We start from the raw sequence: 25,551 nt of genomic DNA on the forward strand, positions 1-25,551 counted from the left end.
TGGCTGTGGTCAAGCCCCTGATCTGGGGTGAAGAAATCCAGCGGTCATCAATTGCCCCTTCACCTTCTCGGTAGTTATTGCTCCTACTGCCGAGGGGGTGAATATCAAGAACTATTATGACCGCGCCTGTTCGTGTTCAGGTGCCTTAATAACATCCTTTCATCTTTCTGTCATTGTACCGTTTCCGAATCCTATCTGCTCTTTCCCCTTTCTGGCTTTTCTCCATTCTTCGTGTTCTTTGCTGTCTTTGCTTTTCTGTCATCATTATCTGGACATGTCCTTTCTTTCCTTTTCCATGACTATCTTTTAAAATCCTGACGCCATTAGCTTAGAGTCTAGCATAGCTCTACCCCGTGCTAAGGCTTCAGACTCTGGGTATATATCAACGCTAACTTTTCTTCATTCTCTAATCCTCTGCAGGAACAAGAGGTTCTTCCTTTCCTTTTCTCTGTCTGCTTCTTTCCTCCAGCGAGATTGTTCTGATTGTTCTGTTTTATCTGCAAAGGATCCATTTGACGCCTTCTTCAAACGGAATGAAGTGAGCTTGAGTTTGTATTGCTTTGCTGCCCCAGAGGTTTGCTTTAATCTTGCTTTTATCATTTTGATGGGGAATTGTTTCTGACTTGTCTCTGTTTTGAAGCTTTTTGCAGTACCTGAGATAAGAATGGGTCAGTTCAAAATTCTTGAAAATTTGATGTTACCTCTAAGGAGTCTGGACGGTGCTTTGGAGATCCTGCTGGTAGGACGGCCGATGGGTGGGACTATTCGGCAAGCTACTGAGACTGTTTTACCCAGGTCGTCTGGCCGGCCTCCTCCTCAGTTTGTTGTCCGAGCTCCAAAGAGGTTCTGGGCGGATGAGAGGTCTGCTCTTTCTTCTGAGGGGAAAAAGGAAATTTCCTTAATGCCCCCGTCGTCTTCTTTTGATATAAATGGAAGTGGAGAGAATGATCAACTTATTATTCCCTTTGGTGTGAAGTACCAGTATTATGCAAGACTTTGGTGTGAAGTACCAGTATTATGCGAGACTGAGATCTGCTGCACTCAGTCAAGCTTCTGGCGATGCCTTCGAATGTATGCTCTGCGATCTCCCCAGTGCCGTAACTCGAAGACTTATGTTTTTCATGTGTGGTGCACAGCCGGCATATAATATCTGAGCTTGTTCGAATGTACCGTGCATCACACTCGGGTAACCGAACGTTTGCCCAGGGGGACAGTGAGAAATGCTTAAGGGAATCAACTTGTTCAGTTCCCCTATAATAGCGAGACAGATCTTGGCCTTTTCTGAAAAACTCGCATTCCGAGCTGCGAGAAGTCCTCCGAACTGAAGACTAGAATAGTAGGGTAGGTGATAATCGTAGATGATGAAGTATCCGGATATGTAAATCCTTTAAGGATAGTCTTCCATTCTGTAATGTAGGCCTTTGTAACGTGCTGTAATGTACTTTTCTTTTAATGAAATTCTTGTTTTTTACACATACTTGTTCTTTCTCTGCCATGGATGAAGTACTGATACTGCTCTTCTTCGTAGCTTTAGCCAACTAACTTTTGTTCCATTTTTTCCGAGCTGAATTGACCGTATTTCGCGAACTTCTTCTTTTAGTCGATGAGCCGAGCCTCAGGCCTACTTAACCAATTGGACGGGCGGTTTACTCTTCCGAGCTTGACTAACCGACCTGTGAGCTCGGTCTTTACTTGATGGATTGAGCTTTGAGCCTCCTTTAGCCGACCGAGCTCTCAAGTTATGTTTTCCGAGCTGGACTAATCCGACCTGTGAGCTCGGTCTTTACTTGATGGATTGAGCTTTGAGCCTCCTTTAGCCGACCGAGCTCTCAAGTTATGTTTTCCGAGCTGGACTAATCCGACCTGTGAGCTCGGCCTTTTAATCCTTGAGTTAATTTCTGAGCTCTCAGCTCTGTATGATCCCGAGGTGCTCTTGTCGCCTCTTTCCGATCTCACAGCCTTTGTTTAATAACGATAAATCAAATCTTATAACTTTTTAAGTGATGAGCAAGTCTGACCTTTATCATGCTCCCATTTGCTTGTACTTTTGAGTCTTTTCATGACTTGCCCCTCTGTTTCCTTGGTTTTTGCCATGGAGGTGGTGAAGTGGTGAATTTTGCAGGTTGAGTTGTTCTTGCGGGCTAGGTTGGGCTTGTATTATGTAGGTGACGAATGGGCTTTTGGTTGATGGGCCATAATCACGGATCTGGCCCTTGACGGATGTGGAGAAGCCCAGCGATCATCTTTTTGCCCCTTTACCTTCTCACCGGTGATTTATCTAACCGTTGAGAGGGTAAACTTCGAGAGTAATTAATGATCGCACCGCTCCAAGACAAAACTGTTCAGATCCACGTTCCGTCTCATTATTGTCTTTCATCTCGAATTCTTTCTGTCTTCTGAAGAAACTAGCTCTTTTCTGCTCTCTGTCTTCCTGCAACTCCTTCTGCATTTTTCACCCCATTGTGTTCTCAGGTACGCTTCCTTGTTCTTCCATGGCCAGTTCAAAGCTTCCCGATATTGTTAACCTTGAGTCGCATATTACACCCTCCAACATAACTAAGGATATTGCCCAGAGACTTTTAGACTCTCCGTTGTATTTCATTCGAGCACCTTTTCCAAATGAAAGGATAGTCCTTCCTTACCCTCCCCCTCCGGGTTTGGTAGATCCCCAAGGGGGTCGTCGCATAGTATTTTTCTTAAAGCAAAGAGAATTCGGTCTACCGTTTCCTTTTACCCCTTTCTTTATTGAGGTCTTTGAATACTTCGGGGTAACTCCTCGGATGTTATCCCCAAATTCCATTTTGTTCATGTCCTGTTTTGAGTCTATCTGCCTGAGTTGGGGTTTTACACCCACGGCTTGTCTGTTTGTCACTTTTTTCCGTCTGGTTAGGGAGGCCCAAAAGTTCTATTATTTTTCCCCCCGTACTGGGTTATCTCTTTTCACGGGGTACAAGGACTCCATAAAGGGGTGGGTGGAGAACTTTCTTGTGGTGGAGTTAAAATTAGGGTCCGCCCGAATGTGGGAGGTGGATCTAAGTTGGGGGGAGATCTTTCCGGGTTGCAACGATCTGCCCCAATTGAGTCTTATTGAGCAGGTCGGGCTGCTTCGACTGACTTCCGTTGATAGGAAGTATGACGTCGAGAAGTGTATGTTCGCGTCCAATCTTAGGGATATCCGGGACACGAGTATAATGCCTTGTCCGACTATTCTGCTGCTTCTTTGTTCATAATATCTGGAAGTATGCTGATTCTTTATAATTTCGTTTCTTTTGCAGCTTCTGAGGTAAAAATGGATGACATCAAGGTCCCCAAGAACTTTGTCCTGTCTCGGGATAATATGCATGCCATTTTCGACGCCTTTGGGGATGGGCGTTCAGTGACTGAGATTGCCGCGGAGATGGTTCAAGCTGCTTCGTCCAAGAAGGTTAGCCGACCTCCCGCCAAGGCTTCTTCTAGAGCTTCGAAGCCGGGCTCTCGCAGCACCAAGTCATCTCGGCTGCCTAGCCAAGGTGGATCGAGCTCAACTTCGAGGCCTGCTGAAGGGCCTAGATCTGCTCCAGCCTCCTCAGAGGTCGTGAGGGAAGCTTCCCTAGCTATTGTGGAGCAGACCCAAAGTTCTGATCAAGTGGAGCAGGGTATTGCCCATTCTCCTGAAGTGGTGCCAGGGGGAAAATCTAAGTCCCCTGCTACTGAAGACAAAGAGGCCTCTGGGACAGGAATGGAGATCATCCTCCTAGATGACCAAGTCTCAGAGGTTTCTGCTCAAGATGCCCCTGCCTCTGTGAGGGCTGGATCTGAGGGCGTTCTACCAAAGACCGGGGATAAACGCCCAGCCCCATCCGAAACATCTGCTCCATCTCCAGCTCGGAAGAAATCCAGGGCTGCCACAGGACCTTCTCCAGCTCTTCCTCCCCTTGGGAAAAAGAAAGGTGTTCCTGCTGTGCCTTCATTGTCTCCTTCCGGCAACGTTCTGAATGCGTCGGACATTACCCCCGAGTCTCCGGCCAGTGCTGTCGCCGAACTGCTCAGGGAGCGGATGTTCGACGGAATTACAGAGGCTTCGGATCCTCGTCTTCTTGCCCTGACTGGTCTTTTAGCCAGTTCTACCAAGGAGCAAGTGTCCTTCCGATCTCGCTCTCGTGAGGAGCTTGGATCTTCAATTAGAGAAATGCTTCTAATGGTAAGTTGTTTTTTTTTTTTTTTTCACCTCTCTTTAGGTTTTGCTTCTTTTCTTTTTCTGACAGTTGTTCTTCCATTTTAGGCGACGGGCCTCTTTATGGAGGTGGATGCTCGTGATCGCTCCCTCCAGGAGTCTGTAGACCGCCGGATCGAGGAGGCGCGTCTGGAAGAGAACTTATCTGCAACCAGTGATGCCAGGGGTAATCTGGTAGCTGCTCGAGAGCAAATCCAGTCCCTCCAAGTGGAGCTGCATTCGGCGCTAGAGGCCCTTAAAAAGGCTGATGAGAAGGCGGCTGAGACAGCAGGGCATACCAAATCTTTAGAAGCAGAGCTGTCTCAGACTCGCGAGGTTCTCAAAGTGTCTGATGAGAGGGCAGCTGCCTTGGAGGTTCGCTGCGAAGGAGTTTTAAAGCAGCTGTCTTCTATGACAGAGGCCCTTAGCGAAAGGGATGAGGCTGTGAGGCAAAAAACTGAGGTCCAGCAACAATATGGGGCCTTAAAGGCTGATTTTGAAGAGCTTCAAGCTCAGCTGGAGGAAGCGAAGGCTCAGAAGGAAGCAGCCCTAGCTCGGGTGGAAGTCCTTGAGCAGGAGTTGAGCACGAGCTCTGATCGTATCAGAGACCTGGCTTCATCGGCTGAAGAGTTCAACCTTCGCCACCAGCAACTCAACCATGAAGTCAGGACCTTAGAGCACAAGTGTTCAGCCCTGCTTGGGGTAGTAAAGCATGTTGAAGGTAAGGCTCAATTAGTGCGCGAGCAATGTATTGCAGAGTATCAGGAGTCCGATGAGCTGAAAAAGAAGATCGAGCAGGCCTGTGAGGCTTATCTTCAGGACTACAAAGACTCTTCTGAGTTTAAGGAATTTGTAGCTGAGGCCTGTGAGGAACATCTCGATGAATATAAGGCTTCTGGTGAAATGAAATCGGCTGTTCTTAAGAAAGCCTTCCGTATGTATGTGACCGGCTACAATCGTGGCTTAAGAGAGGCCAGACACGCTCCTGATACTCCTTTGGCCAAGCTTCGCAGGTACGAAGTGGACTCAGATGGCGAGCCAGTGCTGTATGGGGAGGATGCTTTCCCTATGCCCCGAGGAGATTGCCGGAGGGACATATGCCGGCCTGCTGAGTCTTCTTCGGAAGAGTCCGAGCTGGAGGGGGAGGACGTGGAAGTCCCTGAGTCAGGGAAGGATGACCCTAACTCTGAGAAGGAAGATCTCCATCTTGAGTCAGAGATGGCTCCTGTTGTAAACATTGAGGGCTCTGATCCAAGGGATTCTGAGCTTCCTGAGCTTCCTGCAGATGTGACTGCAAGTAGAAATAATGTAGGCGAGGGTGTTCTTACTGATGTAAGTCCTTTAAAGACTATTTATCCCTCCACCTCGTCAGAAGGATAATTTGTAATAGTTATTTGTAATGAAATATCAGTTTTCTTTTTCCTCAAAGTACTCTATCTTTTTCTCATATTTGTACACTATATTCTCATTCATAAGCTCTGGATTGCTCTTGAGTTGCAAGCTTAGTTTTTAGCTAATAGTCTGAGAGATCAAATCTCATACCTTTTAATGGCGACTAGCATGTCTGTTTTTTGCTTTTAGCCTTTCTTGGTTGTGAATTTGGATGTCTGTTTCCGATAAACTGATTTTGGTAGTACAGCCTTTTCCTCCTTCATTTTTCCTTTTACAGGTTTCTTCGTTTATGAGCCTTTGGAAAGAAGGGGCCCGGCCTTTTGTTTTGGCCTTCATACCTTGGGCTTTTGAGAAGGCAAGTTTATCCGAGCTGGGAGCTCGATCTTGAGCTTAATATAGGTCTATCCGAGCTGGGAGCTCGATCTTGAACTTAATATAGGTCTATTCGAGCTGGGAGCTCGGCATTTTGCCCGATGGCCCATCTTTTAGCGTTAGTGTCTGTTTCAAGGTCGGCGCTTCTTGGCTATTGTGCCCCTTCAGGAGGTCGGAACCTGATTTTGCCTTGGTAGCTCTGGGCTCCTTTCTTTTTTGTGAGGTCGGAACTGTGTGTTAAGTTGTCCCTGCATATGTTATGGGAATTTTTCCTTTTGGGAGGCTCTTAAGTCCTTCTCCGACCATTTTTGTTTTCAGAGGATCTTTATGAGACCCTGGTTGTTTTTGTTCCGGGTTGACCTCGGGGCCCGCCGGCAGTTTTTTGTTTTGTTTTCCCGGGAGTTCTAGTGGATCCCGGTCTTCATGCTCCGGGAGGCATCTTTAAGATCCTCTCCGGCCGTTCCGGGGTGACCTCGGGGCCCCGCTGGCAGTTTTTGGTTTGTTTTCCCGGGAGTTCTAGGGGATCCCGGTCTTCATGCTCCGGGAGGCATCTTTTAAGATCCTCGCCGGCCGTTCCGGGGTGACCTCGGGGCCCCGCCGGCAGTTTTTGGTTTGTTTTTCCGGGAGTTCTAGGGGATCCCGGTCTTCATGCTCCGGGAGGCATCTTTTAAGATCCTCGCCGGCCGTTCCGGGGTGACCTCGGGGTCCCGCCGGCAGTTTTTTGTGCCTTCTTGAGGTTTTTGCACAAGATTCAGGCTCATTGGCCTTACTGTCGCTTCGTCATCTCAGCTGGTTTTTGTGCCTAACTGAGGTCTTGTTTCAAGGGATCTTTCTGAGCCCTGTTCTTTCTTTTTCATGGAGGAATATTATGCTTTAAGATAATTCATATTTGTATAAATAATTTTTATTTACTCATATTCGTCAAAATACAACGTCTTTCTTTACAAATATTTCAAGGGAAATACCTTTTTAGGTGCTGGATGTTCCAAGCGTGGGGCTCGGGGTTTCCTTGCATATCTTCAATTCGGTATACCCCTGGCTTGACCACTTTTGTCACCTTGAAAGGACCTTCCCAGGTTGGTGCTAACTTACCCGCGGCCACTCTTTTTCCTGTAGCCTCCAGGTTTCTTAAGGTCAGGTCTCCCACTTTTAAGCTTCTTTCTCTAACCTTTTGGTTGTAATATCTCGCTGCTCGTTGTTGATAAGCGGCAGTTCGGACTTGGGCTTCTTCCCTGACTTCCTCAAGAGCATCCAGGTTGCTTCTTAACTTATCCTCATTGGAATTTTCACTAACGAATTGGACTCGATGAGTGGGGATCTGCAATTCAACTGGGACTACGGCTTCTGTGCCATAAGCAAGTGCAAACGGTGTTTCTTTAGTGGGCGCTCTGGGAGTGGTTCGGAGTGCCCATAGTATGCTATTGAGTTCTTCTGCCCAATTCTCCTTTGCGCCATCCAGCCGTTTCTTTAATCCTTGAAGGATAGCTCTATTAGTCACTTCTGTTTGGCCATTAGTCTGAGGATGAGCCACGGAGGAGAACTTATGCCATATGCCCATGTTCGTCGTGAAGGCTCTGAAAATGCTGCAGTCAAATTGTCTACCGTTGTCTGAGATAAGTACTCTAGGTATGCCAAATCTGCAGATGATATGTCCCCATACGAAATCTATCATCTTGCGAGCTGTGATTGTGGCTATTGCTTCTGCCTCTGGCCATTTCGAGAAGTATTCCACAGCCACCACTATAAATTTCCTTTGCCCCGTAGTCTTGGGGAAAGGTCCCAGGATGTCGATTCCCCATTGTGAGAAAGGCCATGGACTAGATATGCTTGCTTGAGGAGTGGCGGGGGTTCTGATGGCGTTAGCAAATCTCTGACATACGTCGCACCTTCGGACAAACTCTTCTGCTTCTTTTTTAACAGTGGGCCAGTAGTACCCTTGCCTGAATATTTTGTTGGCTAATGTCCCTGCTCCCTCGTGAGCCCCACATAGGCCTCTATGTATTTCCTCCATTACCTTTGCAGCTTCTTCTGGACTCACACACCGGAGCCATGGGCTGGACTTCCCTTTTTTGTATAAGGTTCCCCTTATTGCTTGGTAGTTGGCGGCGCGAGCTGCTATCTTTCTGGCTTCATCTTTATCTTCGGGGAGCTTGCCCTCCTCCAGGTATCTCAGGTATGGGGTCATCCAAGTTGAGCTCTGTTCTACCTGCAGTACCGTGTTTGTCTTTTTAAAAGCAGGTGTACGGACATGCTGTATATATATCTCATCGGGGAGCTGTTCTAACTCTTCTTTGGTCAACCGACTAAGCAGGTCTGCTTCCTCATTTTCTTCCCGAGGTATTCTTTGGAATCTGACGATAACTCCCCGACCCGTGAGCTCGGCTTCTATAGTTTTTACTTTATCAAGATAGTTCTGCATGATGGGGTCCCTAGCCTGATATACTCCCGTAACCTGGTTGATCACCAACTGAGAGTCGCTATTCACCTCGAGGTCGGTTACCCCTACCTCCGAAGCTACCAACATTCCATTTACCAGGGCTTCATATTCGGCCATATTGTTAGAAGCTGTAAATTCTAAACGCAAGGCGTAACATATTTTAAAACCTTCTGGCCCTTTAAGCATTATCCCCGTGCCACTACCCTCAGCACCTGATGCTCCGTCTACATACAGCTTCCAGCTAAATTCTTGAGGGGGCTCTCTCTCTCCCCCTTTGCTTGATATTTCCGAGGATGATCCTCCCTTCTCCTCATTGAATGCGCACTCTGCTATGAAGTCAGCCAGAGCTTGAGATTTTATGGCTGTTCGAGGTCGGTACTCTAGACAGTGAGGGCTAATTTCTACGGACCATGCCAACATCCGCCCTGAAGTTTCCGGTCTACGTAGAATCTTTTTTAAGGGTTGGTCTGTCATTACGACTCCTTGGTGGCTTTCTAGGTAAACTCTGAATTTCCGGACTGCCAGCAATAAGGCGTAAGCCAATTTTTCAATGCTCGAATATTTGACCTCAGTGTCTCGGAGTACCTTGCTAACGTAGAAAACAGGTTTCTGTTCTCCTTCTTCCACCCTTACTAGCACTGCGCTGACTGCTTGTTCTGAGGCCGCCAGATATATTAGGAGTTCTTCTCCTTTTATGGGACTGCTGAGCACATGGGGCGAGCTAAGATACTTCTTAAGCTCTAGGAAGGCCTTTTGGCAATCTTCTGTCCATTCGAAATTCGGTACCTTCCTTAACTTTTGGAAGAATGGTAAGCACTTTTCTGCCGACCTTGACATGAATCGGTTAAGCGCTACTACTCTCCCGGTTAGTCTCTGAACATCTCTTACACAGGTCGGTTCTGGCATATTCAGTATGGCTTCCACTTTCTCCGGATTGGGCTCAATGCCTTTACCACTCACCATGTACCCCAAGAACTTTCCTCCCCTAATGAAAAAAGCACATTTTGCTGGGTTCAACTTCATTCTGTATTGATCTAACACCCCAAATATTTCTCTCAAATCTGCTATGTGTTGTTGGAAATTTGAACTTTTGACCACCATATCGTCCACATACACTTCCAGATTTCGACTGATCTGGTTTTTGAAGATTTTATTCATCAACCTCTGATAAGTTGCCCCGACATTTCTTAATCCAAAGGGCATAGCTCTATAACAGTAAGTTCCATCTTCAGTTATAAATGAGGTCTTTTCCTCATCCGACCTTTCCATTGGGATTTGGTGATAACCCGACATAGCATCCAAAGAGGACATATAATCAAAACCGGCCGTTGAGTCGACCATTTTATTAATATCGGGAAGGGGGTAACAATCTTTAGGGCAGGCTTTATTTAGGTCAGTAAAATCTATACACATCCTGTATTTGCCATTGGCTTTTTTGACTAACACCGGATTTGCCAACCATTGTGGGTACATGACTTCCCTAATAAAGCCTGCCTCTTCTAGCTTCTGCACTTCTTCCCGGGTGGCCTGCTGCTTCTCTCTTCCCACTACTCTCTTCTTTTGCTTCACTGGTCTGGCCTCGGGGAGGACATTCAATCGGTGTGTCATTACTTTGGGGTCAATTCCCGGCATATCTGAGGGCTTCCATGCGAAGGTCGGCGCGTGACTTCGGATCAGGGCCATGACTTCACTTTTTTGTTCTTTGGTGAGGCTGGCATTAAGGCTGAAGACCTTGTTTGCATCTGCTTCTGACAAGGGGAAGGTTTCCAACTCTCCAACTGGCTCCGTCCGGGCTTCTTTTGTTTCATCTCTGACCTCCAGAACTTCCGAGTCGAGTGCTTCTCCAGTTGAGCTCGGCTCTGTTACTGTGGCCAAGTATACCGACCTTGCTTCCTCCTGGCTGCCCCGAACCATTCCCACTCCTTCTTCCGTTGGGAACTTGAGTGCCAAATACCTGATGCTAGTGACAGCTTCAAAATCGAACAACGCCGGTCTCCCCAAAATCGCATTGTAACTCAGTGGGAGTTTGACCACCAAAAACACCTCATGATGGGTGCGAGCTCTGGGTGCTTCTCCCAGGGTAAGAGCCAGCTTCACCTTTCCTTCTACAAGTACTGGTGCTCCTCCGATCTCCTTGATTGGCGACTGGTCCCGAACCAGCTGTTCTTCTGGGATTCTCATCTGCTGGAAAACCCGATAGGGCAGCAAGTTGACGTTACTCCCGTCATCTACCAGAACCTTCTTTACTCGAAAATTATTAATGACAGCCTCAATGACGAGCGCATCATCATGGGGCATCTGAATGCCTTGTGCATCTTCCGGGGAGAAAGCGATAGTCATGGGAGAGTGCTCAACGATCTGCATGACTTCACTATTGCTGGTCTCCCCTTCCCGGTTTCTCTTCTTTCCTCGACGGCTCATCCGTCCTCCTGTTCCTCCAACAATCATGTTGATGGTCCCGCTGGACCCATCATTCACTGGTCCAGCTCCTATTCTCCTAGGCGTCTGAGTTGTCGGACCAGGCTGAGGCCTCTGTCCCTCTGGTTTCTTTACAAAATTTTTGAGGTGTCCCCTTTTGATCAGCCTCTCAATCTCCACGATTAACTGAAAACAGTTATTCGTATCGTGCCCATGGCTCCGGTGATACTGACAATACTTGTTAGGATTTCTTTGATCTGCCTTCGACTTCATGGGTTTGGGCCACTGGAGGAACTCCTTATCCTGGACTGCCATGAGCACTTCGGCTCTGGAAGCGTTGAGGGGGGTTGGTTTCTCGGGAACCCAAGGAGGGAGCACTCTTGGTTCAAGAGCCCGAGGAGGAGGAGGGGGCCTTTGATCCCTTCTCTCCCAGGCCTGCTTGTACGGCTCAGGCCTCTTTCCGTGTTTCTTCTCGTGTCTCTCGGGCCTCCTCTCCTCCGGGGCTTTCTCTTTTCCTGCCATTCCTTTAGCAAATCTACTCGTCACTAAGGCGTCATCCTACCTTATATACTTCTCCGCCCTCTTCATCAACTCGGCCAGTGAGGTCGGAGGTTTTCTGCTCAAAGAACCAAAGAACTCGGCAGAGGTTGTCCCCTTTTGCATGGCCTCTACCGCCTTTCCTTCATCCAGCTCGGGAATCTGCAGGGCCTCCGTATTGAAGCGGGCAACATACTCCCTGAGTGATTCACCTTCTTTCTGTTTCACTGTTTCCAGATAGCTCGTCTTCCTATCTGCAGGCACCCCGGCTATGAACCGGCTGATGAAGCGGGTGGCAAGATCTCTAAAACTTTTAATGCTTCCGGCCTCCAGGCTGTTGAACCACGCCCGCGCTGGTCCCGAGAGCGTTGTTGGGAACACCTTACACATTAAGGCATCTGACAGGGTTTGCAACTCCATGAAGGTCTTATAGTTCATGACATGCTCTCTCGGGTTACCAGCTCCGTTATAGGCCGCCATCGGCGGCATCATAAACTTCTTGGGAACGGTCTCCTGCTGTACTATCTTTGAGAAAGGGGAAGAAGTGGGCAAAGAGGTTTGGCTCTGGTCTTTCTTACCTAGCTCGACTAAGAGCTGCTCCTTCAACCTTTTCAACTTTTGGTCCATTTTCTCGTCTGCCGAACCGGATCTTCCCTCCAAGCTGCATTCCTCTTCTTCTGTTGCGGTTTCCGTTGTTTCGGCAGAATAGTTGTCCGCCCCTTCATTTTCTATCATCTCTCTTGCCCTCCTCCCATGGATTCGGGCCTCCGGTTCTTCCTCTTCCCCGGTATCACGGCTGTTAGTTTGGGGGCGGTCAAAGGTAGGTCGGGGTTCATTGGTTCTGGGTTCCTCCACCACTGGGAGTGCATTCACTGGGGTGCTAAGGCCCCTCTGTTGCATTATCTGCCCCAACTAGTGAGCAGTAGTCTGTAGCTGGAGAGCCATGGTTTGAATGTCCTGGTTAGACAGGGTCATGGTGGGAGTATTCCCTACCAAGCTTGGCGAGGGATTAAGAGGAATAGGCATTTGGTTATTCAACGTTGTAGGGCTAGAAAAGGAGAACTGCTGCCCATCTTGGGCAGAGCTCAGGTCATTTGGAATGTTAAGGCTACTTTCTTGGTGGTTTGCCATCGTGGATCTCAGTGGGTTTTGAAAGTGAAAACTCCGGTGATGAAAAGATCTCCTTCGTTTCCCACAGACGGCGCCAATTGATGATCTGAGATCCAATAGAATAGGGTTTTACAAGGGTTTTTGTATTGAGAGAATAAAACTTAAACTTTCTGGGGAGGGGGTTCCCCTTTTATCCATTTCGCTATGCTTGTTGGTGACGTGTAAAGGCCTTTCCATGATTGGGACACGCGTCTCTGACATACAGATTCGGGCGTACGAGGGTATCAGCCGCCTGCTCCATGCGTAACAGCCTCTGATTCTCCTCGTGCGTACGCTCGAACGGATCTGCTAGGTTGTCTGAATATGGCTCTGGAAACTGGGCTGGGCCGAGAGTCGGGCCGGACGCTGAACCTGAGTGGAGAGGGCCTGTTGGTCGCGGACTGGGCCGATCCGAATGAAGAAGCTTGGTTAAGCCCGGCCTTGCAGATTGAATGAGCCAAGCTTGTTGTGCATATCAGGTGTGTGGGCCTCTACGTTATGGGACTTTGGCTGTGGTCAAGCCCCTGATCTGGGGTGAAGAAATCCAGCGGTCATCACTAACATTTCGAACGCGTAAAAAATTAAAATTATAGAAAATTATTTTTAATAAAAAATTATGTTCTTTAAAAAGTGTAAATTTTAAAAATTTTATTAATATCATTATATAAAATTTATTAATATATTTTATTATTTAATTTAAAACCAAGTAATAGGAAATATTTTTTTTTAAAAAAGTTATTTTATAAAAAATATTTTTTGAATATATTATTTTTAACAAATGAAACGGAGGTTTTGTTTCTATTAGAGTTGTTAAGAAAATCACTTTTTTTTCAAATGCATTAATTAAAAATATTAAGAATTAAATTTAAAATCATATTTGAAACATTTTAACCAAAAAGAAAATCGAAATGATAAAAATCTGTTTCCAACAATATCCAAGGCTAGTTTGTTGTATAAAAAATATTTTTATATTTAGGCACTAAAGAAAATTTTATTAATAATTCTACTTGAGTTGGGATACTCCTCATGAGCGAAAGTGTAGGTAGGTTGTCGTGGCTTAGGTGCCGCCGTGTGATAGCTACGTTAAACTTAATACGAATGGGCTTCTAAAGACAATTCGGGTATTAGTGGTGGTGGTGGTGTCCTACGGGATAGTAGAGGTTTTTGGATTGAAGGTTTCTTAATGAGATTGGGTGTTTGTAACTTCCTCCAAACTGAATTAACTGCTCTTTTTATGGTTTACATATTGCATGGGATAAAAGTTATCGAAAGATACACATCGAGGTAGATTCACTTACTGTTATTAAATTAGTGACAAAGATTGGAAAGATGGAGAAACTGCGATTCCAAAGCATTATTTTGTTATGTCGTAACCTTATATCCCATTCTTGGCAAGTGATGGTGACTCATTGCTATCGTGAAGCTAATACAGTGACAGATAAACTAGCCAACATGCTATTGATGGCCCGAAGCGGTTAGAATTTATGTCTTTCCCTCCTAGAGCAGTTGTGGATTGGCTTATTGAGATTCATAGGGGATTGCTTTTCGTCGTTTGGCCCCTAGTTAATCTTGTTTGGTTTCTATTTTAGTTTTATATCTCTTATATATATATATATATATATATAATTTGCCCTTGTGACAATAAATAAATTATTTGTATAATATCAGTTCTTTTCTGAAATTTGTATAATTCGATTTTTTGAACTTTTTATGAAGGGGTATAATTGTGGGATAGAGAAAGGAGAGTTACGAGTAAATTTTAGTCAGGTTAGTAAAAAAGAAAAAGCAAAAAGTGATATCCCGTTTGTCTAATATTTTATTATAAAAATATTTTATATTATTTTTAACATATTAATTTTGTAACACTAAAATTAAATAGCACTATTCATAAATAATTGTCATATTTTTTAATAAAATTCTATTTATATTATATAGATAGTTATTAGATAAAATTAAGGAGATCTTAAAAATAGTAATTTAAATTTTTATATTCTTAATTCCTATAATTTTTAACTATATTTATTATTTTTTTATTTTTTTAATAAAAAATGAGAGCTCAGCTTATATTTTTAATATCAAAGATAATATGTATTGTAAAAAATAAAGGAGGACATATCCCCCAAATAAAATCAGACATAAAACCAACCGCCCTTGCAACTGTATGAGCAACTTGGTTCGCTGATCTCCTAACAAAAGCAAACGAAACATACTGCAATTCATGAAGAAGAGCCTTACAATCATTAATCATCAACTCAAAATATGAAGAATCAAAGTGTGGAGAACTCAAAACATTAACAATAAGCTCACAATCTGTCTCCACACAAACTGGAAAATAATTTTTAGACTTCAACCAGCTCAATGCCTCCTTAAAACACAATACTTCACCCAATAGAGGATCCATTAAACCAGGCACGACCATAAGCTGACCTTCACAATAGTATCCAATGAATTTCGAACCACCATTCCCAAACCATATGAACCATTAGCCTGTACTGAAACGTCTATATTGCATTTATACTGTTCAAGGGGAGGAGGTTGCCAAACTTTGGCAACTAGTGGTTTAGTAACAAAATCTGAAACTCTAAATGTAATCGAGCCGGCTGTCATTCTTCGAACATTACTCTAGCCCTACTAACCATGTAAATAGGCTGTTGAAAAATCTAGTTCCATATAACATCATTATAGTGTGTCCACAAACTCCATATCAACATAAAAACCTCTTCACCTTGAGACATAGGCAAAGAAGTAAGAATATAAGGCAGCATAGTGTTGAGAAAAGGAAAAGATACCCAACCAAAATTTGACAGCAACCAATAAGATCTTGTAAAAGAACAACGATGGAGAACATGAAAGTCTGTTTCCAGACCAATACAAAAAATAGGGCCACACTCATCAGTATCCACATGACGAACTCGAAGATTATGCTTACAAGGCAAAGCATTTTGTAAAATACGCCAAATAAGAAGCTCTACCTTAGCTGGAACAACAACTTTCGAGGTGAGATTCCATGGAAAACTATGATCAGATACATAAGCAAGAGTATCCTTCATTGCCACATGATAGCCTTCCTTCACAACATACTCACTCTTTCGATTTAAAGCCCAACACCAATCATCATCAGATTCCCTAAGAGACAAAGGAATATGCAAAATATTGTCAGAATCATGCTGCTGAAAATGAGTCCGAATTAAATTGGCATTCCACGTCCTATTCAAAATCAAATTGAAAACCATAATAAAAGGCATGTTCTCAAAAACCTCAGTCCGAATATAAGGATCACTTGCTTCTAAAATCCAAGGGTCAATCCAAATGTGAGTGGAACGCCCATCCCTAATCCGTCGCCTGCAACCATAAGTTAAAATAGAGCCAGAAGCACAAATACTTCTCCAAATCTGACTCGGACCATTACCTACAGGAGCCTGGAAAAAATCGAAATGGAAAAATACTTCGCCTTTAACACTTTAGAAGCCAAAGTATTAGGATATTTCAAAAGCATCCAACCCTACTTAGCAACTAAGGCAAGATTAAACTGTTGTAAATCTCGATAACCTAAACCACCAACCATCTTTGAAACTACAAACCGTTTCCACCGAAATCACCTTATACCACAACCAGTGTCATTTCCTTGCCCCAAAAGAAACTATTTATTATAGTCTCGATATCTTTGCAAGTATCCACCGGTAACAAAAACAATGACATAATATAATTGAAAACTAAATTATATTTAGTTTTAGTAAGGTCACTTTTTATTTTTTTAATTTAAAAGTTTAAAAATTTAAATTAATTAAATTTAAACTAAATGAATTTATTAACAAGTAAATTTTTAATTTAAGCTTAAATTGACTTGTTTAAGTAATAAATGAGTTTATTACAAATTGAAGTTTAATCTAGTTTGAATATAATATTTTTTTAAAATATAATAATTTTTATGGAGCTTCTTAATCGAGATTTTTGAATTTGAGCTCGAGTTTTATTAGTATGATAAAAATGTATTACAAAAAATAATTATAATATATTTATTATTTAATTATATCCAAATTAATAATGATATCCCTTAATTCTTTAAAAATAAAAGGGTATAAAATGGTGTCAAAATTTATACTGGCATCCCTTAATTTAAAGTATATACGTTTTTTTTTTCTCTACAAAAATTAGACAAGACATTAAAATATGGAAATATATAATAAGATGACAAACGGAGGCAAAGGCATAGAAGACATTGTTGAGATTTGGTAGTCTGTGAGATTGAGTTTTTAAATATTTAACCATTCTCCTCGAATTTTAGTAATAATATAATAAATTTTATAAATATAAAAATTATTATATTATTACTAAAATTATAAAAAAGGAGAGTTGCTATTTAGTTTTTAAGTATTGATTAACAAATCAGTTTCTACATTTTTAAAAATCTATTAAAACGTTTTTATCTTTTTTTTCCGTCAACGAAATAGTTATTCCGTGCTTTTTTCCACTAAAAATAAATAAAAGATGAGTGAGAAAATTTTTAAAATTCAATTTTACTCTCAAATAAAATGTCTTATTTAGTATTTAGATATTACTATTATTAACAAGTCAGTCCCTATATTTTCAGAAATATATTAAAATGTTCTTATCTTTTCTTATATCTATTAAAACTTTCTTATTATTTCTTTCCGTTAATAAAATATTCTTTTCTGTTTTTCTCTTTCTACTTCTTAAAAAATAAGAAAAAGAAGAATTAAAGAAGAAAAATTAAGGAAGATGAAAAAAAAGAATCAAAGAAGAAGAAAATGAGAAAAAATCAATGAAAAAGAAAAAAAAGAATCAAAGAAGAAAAAAAGGAGGAGGAATCATCTACGAAGAAGAAAAATAGAAGGAAAATGAGGAAAAATTGATGAAAAAGGAGGGGAACAAAAGAAGGAGAGTAATTTAATTTTTTACTATACTTTGGTAGAAATATATAAAAAATTATTTTGCTCATAGAAGAAAAAAATAAGAATATTTAATAAATTTTAAAAATATAGGATTTGAAGTAATATTAAAAATTTTAATTATAAATTTTTTATAAAAATATATATATTATAATAATTAATATTATTTTTTATTATTTAATAATATTAAAAGAAGTACGGCAAGGGCAAGTTGTCCTTGCCGTACATTATTAATGTTTCTAAAATGATATCACAGGCGTCTGTCGCCTGAAAATTTACCGCCCCGCGAGCGACAACCTGTCAAAAAAAATTAAAATATATTAGAATGGCAGAGATCTCTGTAGAATGCAAATTTTTTTAAAAAAACAAAAAAAATTGTTGTACCGCCTATCAGACAGGCACCTGTTATTAACATGACATTTTTTTATTTTCATTTCACAAATAATTTTTTCTGCCTCTTTACAAATAAATTTTTTTCACACCTTTTATATAAAAACTTCTTGATTATATTTATTTGATGAAAATATTTTTTAGTTAAAAAAAATATATATTTTTTTTAAAGTCTAACATTTCGAACGCATAAAAAATTAAAATTATAGAAAATTATTTTTAATAAAAAATTATGTTCTTTAAAAGTGTAAATTTTAAAAATTTTATTAATATCATTATATAAAATTTATTAATGTATTTTATTATTTAATTTAAAACCAAGTAATAGGAAATAAATTTTTTTAAAAAAGTTATTTTATAAAAAATATTTTTTGAATATATTATTTTTAACAAATGAAACGGAGGTTTTGTTTCTATTAGAGTTGTTAAGAAAATCACTTTTTTTTTTCAAATGCATTAATTAAAAATATTAAGAATTAAATTTAAAATCATATTTGAAACATTTTAACCAAAAAGAAAATCGAAATGATAAAAATCTGTTTCCAACAATATCCAAGGCTAGTTTGTTGTATAAAAAATATTTTTACATTTAGGCACTAAAGAAAATTTTATTAATAAAAAAATTACATTTATAAAGAGAATAATTACTTTTTTTAAAAAAAAATAAAATTATTTTTGATTTTGAGAATCTTCTTATATTTATAAATTTTCACTATATAAATCTTACTAATATTTTTTATACACTAAAAAATAAAAATAAGTTATTAAAAATGATTATACTATTATCAAATTAAAAGATTATTATGTAGAATATAAATTAAAAGAAAATGAATCATTTTCTCCTAATTACTTCCTAACACTGAAAATTAAGTTAAACTTTTATTTTGTGGCCTTAGAATACTAAAAAATCGTAATTTTTTATTCTGTAGAGTATAAATTATGAACGTTTAGACTCATGTTATTCAATGTATGCACAATAGTTTCAAATTTTGCATGAACATAATAGATAATGAAGGGGAAAGTGGTAAATTAATGTAGTTCTGATAGTTATTAGTCACTGCTGTGGATAGCAGTGATCTGCCGCAATGAGTATGTGTCCATATAATCCTCTTGTGAGTTCCTTGCTGTGAGTCATAGATTTTTCATTTCCAAAATGTCTCTTGAAATACTTTAATTTTTCTTTTGACCGTCAATCAGTTGTATGTAAAAAAATTTTCTATACACCACATACCCTTGAAATAATGAAATATTTTTCTTTTTAAAATATTATTTTCCCAAAAAAAAAAAAAAATAGACCACAGATAAACACCAAACAGTATAGCCCACTGAATGAGCTACCCATCCTCCTAACAGCACAAGCTAAATCTCCAATAATATTGGCAAACATCCTCATTTTTTAAACAAGAACAACATAATTTACTACACACAACTGAAGAACAAATACATGAAAACTTAGGTCATTAAATTTCCAGAAAATTAAAACAAAAGGTAAGCATCAAGTTATAACAAAAAGAAGAACCATGATAATAGAGGGAATAAAAAAAAAATTAATGGAGTATAATTAAGTTTACCTTCAATTGATGGTTTGGGAGAGATAATAAAGTTACTAACAAGAGGAAAGAGGACAACTAATAATAAAGTTACCAACAAGAGGAAAGAGTGCAGTTGTCCGGTGATATTAGTGATAGGGATTTTAGAAATGGCAAAGGAGAAGTAGCTAGAGGTTTCACAGTGGAGATTTGGAGATTTCTACATGGTGAGGGGATAAAATCATTTTGGATTTAAAATTCATTAATAGATAATTTCCGCTAGGCAAATCATTTTCTTCAATAATTGTTACTAACGTGCTCATTAATGAATTTTTTAATGGATTTCTTAATGGTTTTAAGCTTCCGTTAGTGAAGAAAACGTATTATAATACCGTTAATCTTTCTGTTAATGACACTAACGAATCTTTGTTTGTTGGTGATTTTCATTAGTGTTTTGATAATTTTTTGTAGTGTTAATGAATTTATCCGGTGCGAATTTAGATTAATCGAATCAGTAAATTTAGAATACCAAATTGTTTATATTAAAAAAAAAAAAGAAAAAAAAATTAAATTTTAAAAATTAAGTAGGAGGCAGCCTTATTCTTTTTTCCGAAAGTGAACGAGAATCCATCAAACTATATTTAGTGGGCATTTAAAGCTTTATTTATATTATGAAAAATATTTTTTTTTGATATTTGAGACATTTTTTTTTTAAAACAGATATTTGAGACATTTAAAAAATCATTTAATGTATTACTTTATTTTCTTAAAAATAATTTTAAAAATTTTTAAAATTGTATTAATATCACGAAACTTTTAATATATAAATCTTACTAACATTATTTTTTTAAACATTATGATAAATAATGATAAACCAATAAATGATTTTTTATATACAAATTATTTATGTAAAATAAATAAATCTTAAAATATGAAAATATTAATTTTAATAGTAATGTTTAATATTTTAAATCAATAAAAAACATTAATATTTAGAAATCAAGTGAATAAATTATAAAAAGTTATTTTTTTATAATGTTTGATGTAACCACTTTTAAATTAAGTATTAATTATTAAAATAATTAATATTACGAAATACAGTCATTTATAATTAAGAATGAGCCGTATTTTGTTTAAATAAAAAAAATTGATTGAATTAAATTAATTTAAAATTTTAGTTTAACTTTTTATCATTTCAGTTCGGCTTTTATTTTTAAAAATTTTAGTTATTTCGATTCAGTTCGATTTTGATAAAAAAAAAATTAATAAAATCGAATCGAATCGATTAATAACAATAATATATTATTTTTGATAATATGAAGAGATTAGATTATAACTAATGTTGAAATATTTTAAATAAATTTTAAAATATTTAAAATAAAGTTTAAAAAATAAAAAATTTATTAAAAATTTTAACGAATAAAATCGAATTAAATTAGTCTGAAATTAATTTAATTTGATTTTTATAAATATTAAAATTTTAATTTTCAATTTATTCAAAAAAATTAAAATCCATCGAATTCTAACGCTAATTTAAAATAAAGATAAATATAAATATATATATATATATATATATATATATATATATATATATATATATATATATATATATATATATATATATAATTAAATTGTTCTCTACAAAATTAATTTCCAAAAAAATATAGAGGCTGAATATAAAACATAAGAGTCATTTTCAGATACGTATATATGATCTCATACATTGACATCATCAGATTGATGAATGGAACTTAAATACAAATAGTAAGTTGAAGCCATTGATTCTCATTATCTTCATGACAGCCAACCATCTTTTTTTTTTTTTTTTTGAATCAAACAGCCAACCATCTCTTCAACTTGCATTTAATAATAATTCATGTCAAAACGACATCTAGTTTGACAAAGTCAAGGACCACACTTCTTGAATACTAAAATACTGGCATCAAATACTAAAAAATACCAAAAATATTTTTCGAGAAAATGTTTTCTTGAATAAAATATAGATTTCTTATACTTTCGATGACTGCTGAATTTCACTGTATAAGCATGAGTCTGAATATAATAAAGCAGTGCTGGCCCAAAATTTATAAAACTTTCATAACGGACTAGTCCATTATCTTTGGCTTCTATTCAAACCCACAGAGTAGACCAAGTTACTCACAACCCAGATCCACCCACTGCAGGCTCAGTCCGGTGACGTGGTGTGGGAAGGGACTGTAAATCTAGTCACTTCATAGCCCTGCCCCACGCACGCTGAAAAAAATTAAACCATTATCTGGCATTGAGAGCACATGTTTGATACTTTCGTACGTACGGATATGTAGGACAAAGGCACATTGTAATAGAAAAACAAATGAAAAGGAATAAAATGAGAGAAATATCCTCCTCTCCCCCAAGCTTACACGGCTGTTGTAAATTCTATTATGTGGATTTCAGAATATCAAACTTAATATATCATACATATGGGTTTGCATGTGAAATATATTCAAATGATATTATCAAACAGCAAACACCAAAAACAACAGATATTGAAAGAGACTTGCTTTGCTTGTAAGTGTGCATTTGCAGAAAACAGAGAGAAGACGATAAGAACCACAGTTCAATGAAGAGAAAGAAGACGACTGTGAAAGACACTCACAATTTATCTGAAGAAACAATCCATAGAAGAGATCGATGACATGAATGTTCGAGCAAAGAAGTAGCAGGGAGTCTTGTCAAAGGACGCTGGCACTTTTCCGATGAATCGGCCGGCAGGTGCCACCGCTCCTGCGACAAGATTCCCCCAACCCCTTATCTTCATGGCCTCTGCAGTAGGGCGTTCATGTTCATGCATACACATATATACATGAAACCTAAGCAAGGGAAGGTCAATGATTTTTGAAGAGAGGCATCCAATCATTGATCAGAAGTTATAGAGGTCAAGAATATCAAGCGAGAATTGTCTCATATTATATCTTATATATTTCGTTGTCCAAATGTCCTGTGCAGTTGTAATTTCAAAGATGAATAGTCTTTAGCATTAACACCAGCCTGTAAGGAGCTACAGTTTGACTTGAGTCTTCCAAATTTTGTGGGCCCCTTTCCCTGTGGTATTCACGAGCCAATGTTTTAAACTCATTATGGGATTTTGAGATTCCTTTGCTCAATTCAACTCGGAGCTTTATTGGGCTGAGCTCAACAATACAACACAGTTTGGATAAAAAAAAACACTGAAGGTCCAATTAGCATATGCATCACAAATCAACCTATTAACTATAAATAATATTTAATTTATATTTAATATTTATTTTTTTAATTTAAATAGTATAATATATTACACATTAAATTCATATTTCCTAAATTTAAATATATCCTTTTTCTAAACTTAAATAATCTACATTAATCATGAAATTCTTTTTTTTCTGAAGTTTAAATTTGATTTTTGATGCACCATAAACGACGTGGCTGAGATGAAGACTGCTAGTGTACTGGGCTTGGGCCCATGCTGGTGGAATGATCCTTTGTTGCTACTCTGAGCATGGATTCGACCCACTTATTTAGTTTGGTTTAATTGACTTGATTCTTCGTAAGTTGATGTCAAAAGTTCATTAAGTATTTTTTCAATATATAAAAAATACGATTATTCATTAAAATTCTGAATTTTTTTTTGAGATATTATAATAATACCTTCCATTTGAAATCAAAAATTTTATAGGAATTTAATTCAATTAAATTCTTTTTTTATAAAATTTTTATTTGAAATAAAAAATTTTAAAATTTTTTAACTTAAAAAATTAACATTATATATTGAAATGAGATCATGAATGATTTTATAAGAATTCATTTAATTTTTTTTTGAACTCTAATAGGAGCTAAGGGATCATAAGTCTATCTGAAAATTTTCAAAAGAATTAGAAGTATTTAAATAATTTTTTTAAAAAAATTCTTTATAAGAGGCAAACATCCAATCTGTCTTTTTTTTAAAAAAAAAAAATTACAAAGCATTCCTATAATTTTATTGATTTTTTATTTTATGATTTATATTTTATTCAATTTTATGACATAGTATCTCGTGATAGTGTCATACTATATACATCCCATTAAAGCCAGTTGCTTCCTTACTCTCCCACTTTGTTTTCTAATTCAACAAATTTAGTGCTTCCCATCTCCAACTCCAACTCAAAAATTTTCTTACTTTCAAAATATTTATACAAATAAGTTATTTTCTTAGCATTTTAATATACCACTCCAACATGTAAGGTATTGAATATATCAACTAAAATAAAGTTGCAAAAAAGAATAAATTTATTTTACTATCCGCTATAAATATTAAATTTTTTATTTCTTTATTAAAATGTACTATTAAACAATCATTAAAATGTCAATAAATTTAAATAAAAATTAAATAGATCGAGAAAAGTTATAATTTATTCTTTGAAATCACAGTAAGTGATAGGCCAAATTTTAACTTTCAATTCAAATTTACTTTAACTATCATTAAAACACTAAATAAAATCATTACTTAATAGACTTAAAAGTGAGCATCCTCTCATTAGTCTATTTGGTTATATAGTCTATTAATAATAATAATAATTTTTTATTTAATCTCTATAATATAAAAAAACTCACTAGTTAATTTTTTGATTTTAAAAAATATATTAAAATATTTTTAACTTTTTAAAAAGTTAACCAATTAATTTTACCGTTAAATATTTTACTATTTAATTTTTATGATTTTGAACAATTTATTAATGGATTTCTTATGTTTAAAAAACAAATTCTAATTAGTTTATCAATAACAATGGTATTTGATGATCTGAGATCCAATAGAATAGGGTTTTGCAAGGGTTTTGTATTACTAAATAAGGCCTCTTTTTTATGAGGAGGGGACTCCTCTTTTATACATTGTCTTGCTTGCTGGTGACGTGTAAAGGTCTCTCCAGGATTGGGCCACGCGTCTCTGCCATGCGGATTCGGAGGTACTAGGGTATCAGCCGCCTGCTCCATGCGTAACGGCCTCTGATTCTTCTCGTGCGTACGTTCGAGCGGATCTGCCAGGCTGTCTGGTGAATATTTTTCTGGATCCTGGGCTAGGCCGAGAGTTGGGCCGGACGCTAAGCCTGAGTGGAGAGGGCCTGCTTCGTGTGGGCCGGGCCGGTCGGATGAAGAAGATGGGTCGAGCCCGGTATTGAGGGTTGGATGAGCCAGGCTTGTTATGTATGTCAGGTGTGTGGGCCTCTACGTCATGGGCCTTGGGCTGTGGTCAAGCCCCTGGCCCGGGGTGAAGGAATCTAGCGGTCATCAATTGCCCCTTCACCTTCTCGGCAGTTATTGCTCCAACTGCCGAGGGGGTGAATACCAAGAACTAGTATGATCGCGTCTGTTCGGGTTCAGGTGCCTTAATAACATCCTTTCATCTTTCAGTTGTTGTGCAGCTTCTGAATTCTATCTGCTCTTTTCTCTTTCTATCTTTTTTTTTCTATTCTTCTTGTCCTCTGCCGCCTTTGCTTTTTTTTGTCATCATTATCTGGACATCTCCTTTCTTTCCTTTCCTGTGAATATCTTTTAAGAATCTGACATCGCTGGCTTAGAGTCTAGTGTAGCTCTGCCCCGTACTAAGTCCACAGGCTCCGAGTATATATCAGCGCCAGCTTTTCTTCATTCTTGAGCCTTCTGTTGAAATGAGAAATTCTTGTTTTATCTGTGGCAGATCTATTCGACGCCTTCTTCAAACAGATTGCCTTGTGCCTCAGAGGTTTGTTTTGATTTTGCTCTTATCATCTTAAGGGAGAACTGTTTCTGACTTGTCTCTGTTTTGAAACTTTTTACAGTTCCTGAAATAAAAATGGGTCAGCTCAAAATTCTTGAAAATTTGATGTTACCTCTAAGGCGTCTGGATGGTGCATTGAAGATCCTTCTGGTATGGCAGCCGAAGGGTGGGACCATTCGGGAAGCTGCTGAAACTGCTTTACCCAGGTCGTCTGACCGGCCTCCTCCTCTGCTTGTTGCCCGGGCTCCAAAGAAGTTCTGGGCTATTGAGGGGTTCGCTCTAACTTCACCTTTTTCCGCAGAGAAAAAGGGAATTTCCTCGATGCCCCTGTTGTCCTCTTTTGATATAAATGGGAGTGGCGCCGGCGCTCAGCTTGTTGTTCTTTTTGATGTGAAGTACTAGTATTACGTGAGACTGGGATCTGCTGCACTCAGTCAGGTCTCCAGCGATTTCTTCGAATGTGTACTTCGCGATCT

The 25,551-nt window shown here is 38.5% G+C and overlaps 1 protein-coding gene and 1 long non-coding RNA gene across 2 annotated transcripts; both read right to left on the bottom strand.

Annotated features, from left to right (window-relative positions):
- Positions 1–15,157: 15,157 nt before the first annotated feature.
- On the bottom strand, positions 15,158–16,062 carry LOC110602057. The gene is made up of 2 exons (XM_021739484.1): positions 16,004–16,062; positions 15,158–15,839 (listed from the first exon to the last, which is right to left on the bottom strand). The coding sequence occupies exons 1-2, from the start codon at positions 16,060–16,062 to the stop codon at positions 15,158–15,160; spliced, it is 741 nt and encodes a 246-aa protein (XP_021595176.1).
- Positions 16,063–20,992: 4,930 nt separating this feature from the next.
- On the bottom strand, positions 20,993–22,294 carry LOC110602586. Its single transcript, XR_002485993.2, has 2 exons — positions 21,965–22,294; positions 20,993–21,579 (listed from the first exon to the last, which is right to left on the bottom strand). It is a non-coding gene; the product is annotated as an uncharacterized LOC110602586 (long non-coding RNA).
- Between the last annotated feature and the right edge of the window lie 3,257 nt (positions 22,295–25,551).

The sequence above is a fragment of the Manihot esculenta genome, chromosome 15 (assembly GCF_001659605.2).
Source record: "Manihot esculenta cultivar AM560-2 chromosome 15, M.esculenta_v8, whole genome shotgun sequence".
NCBI classification, from domain to species: domain Eukaryota; kingdom Viridiplantae; phylum Streptophyta; class Magnoliopsida; order Malpighiales; family Euphorbiaceae; genus Manihot; species Manihot esculenta.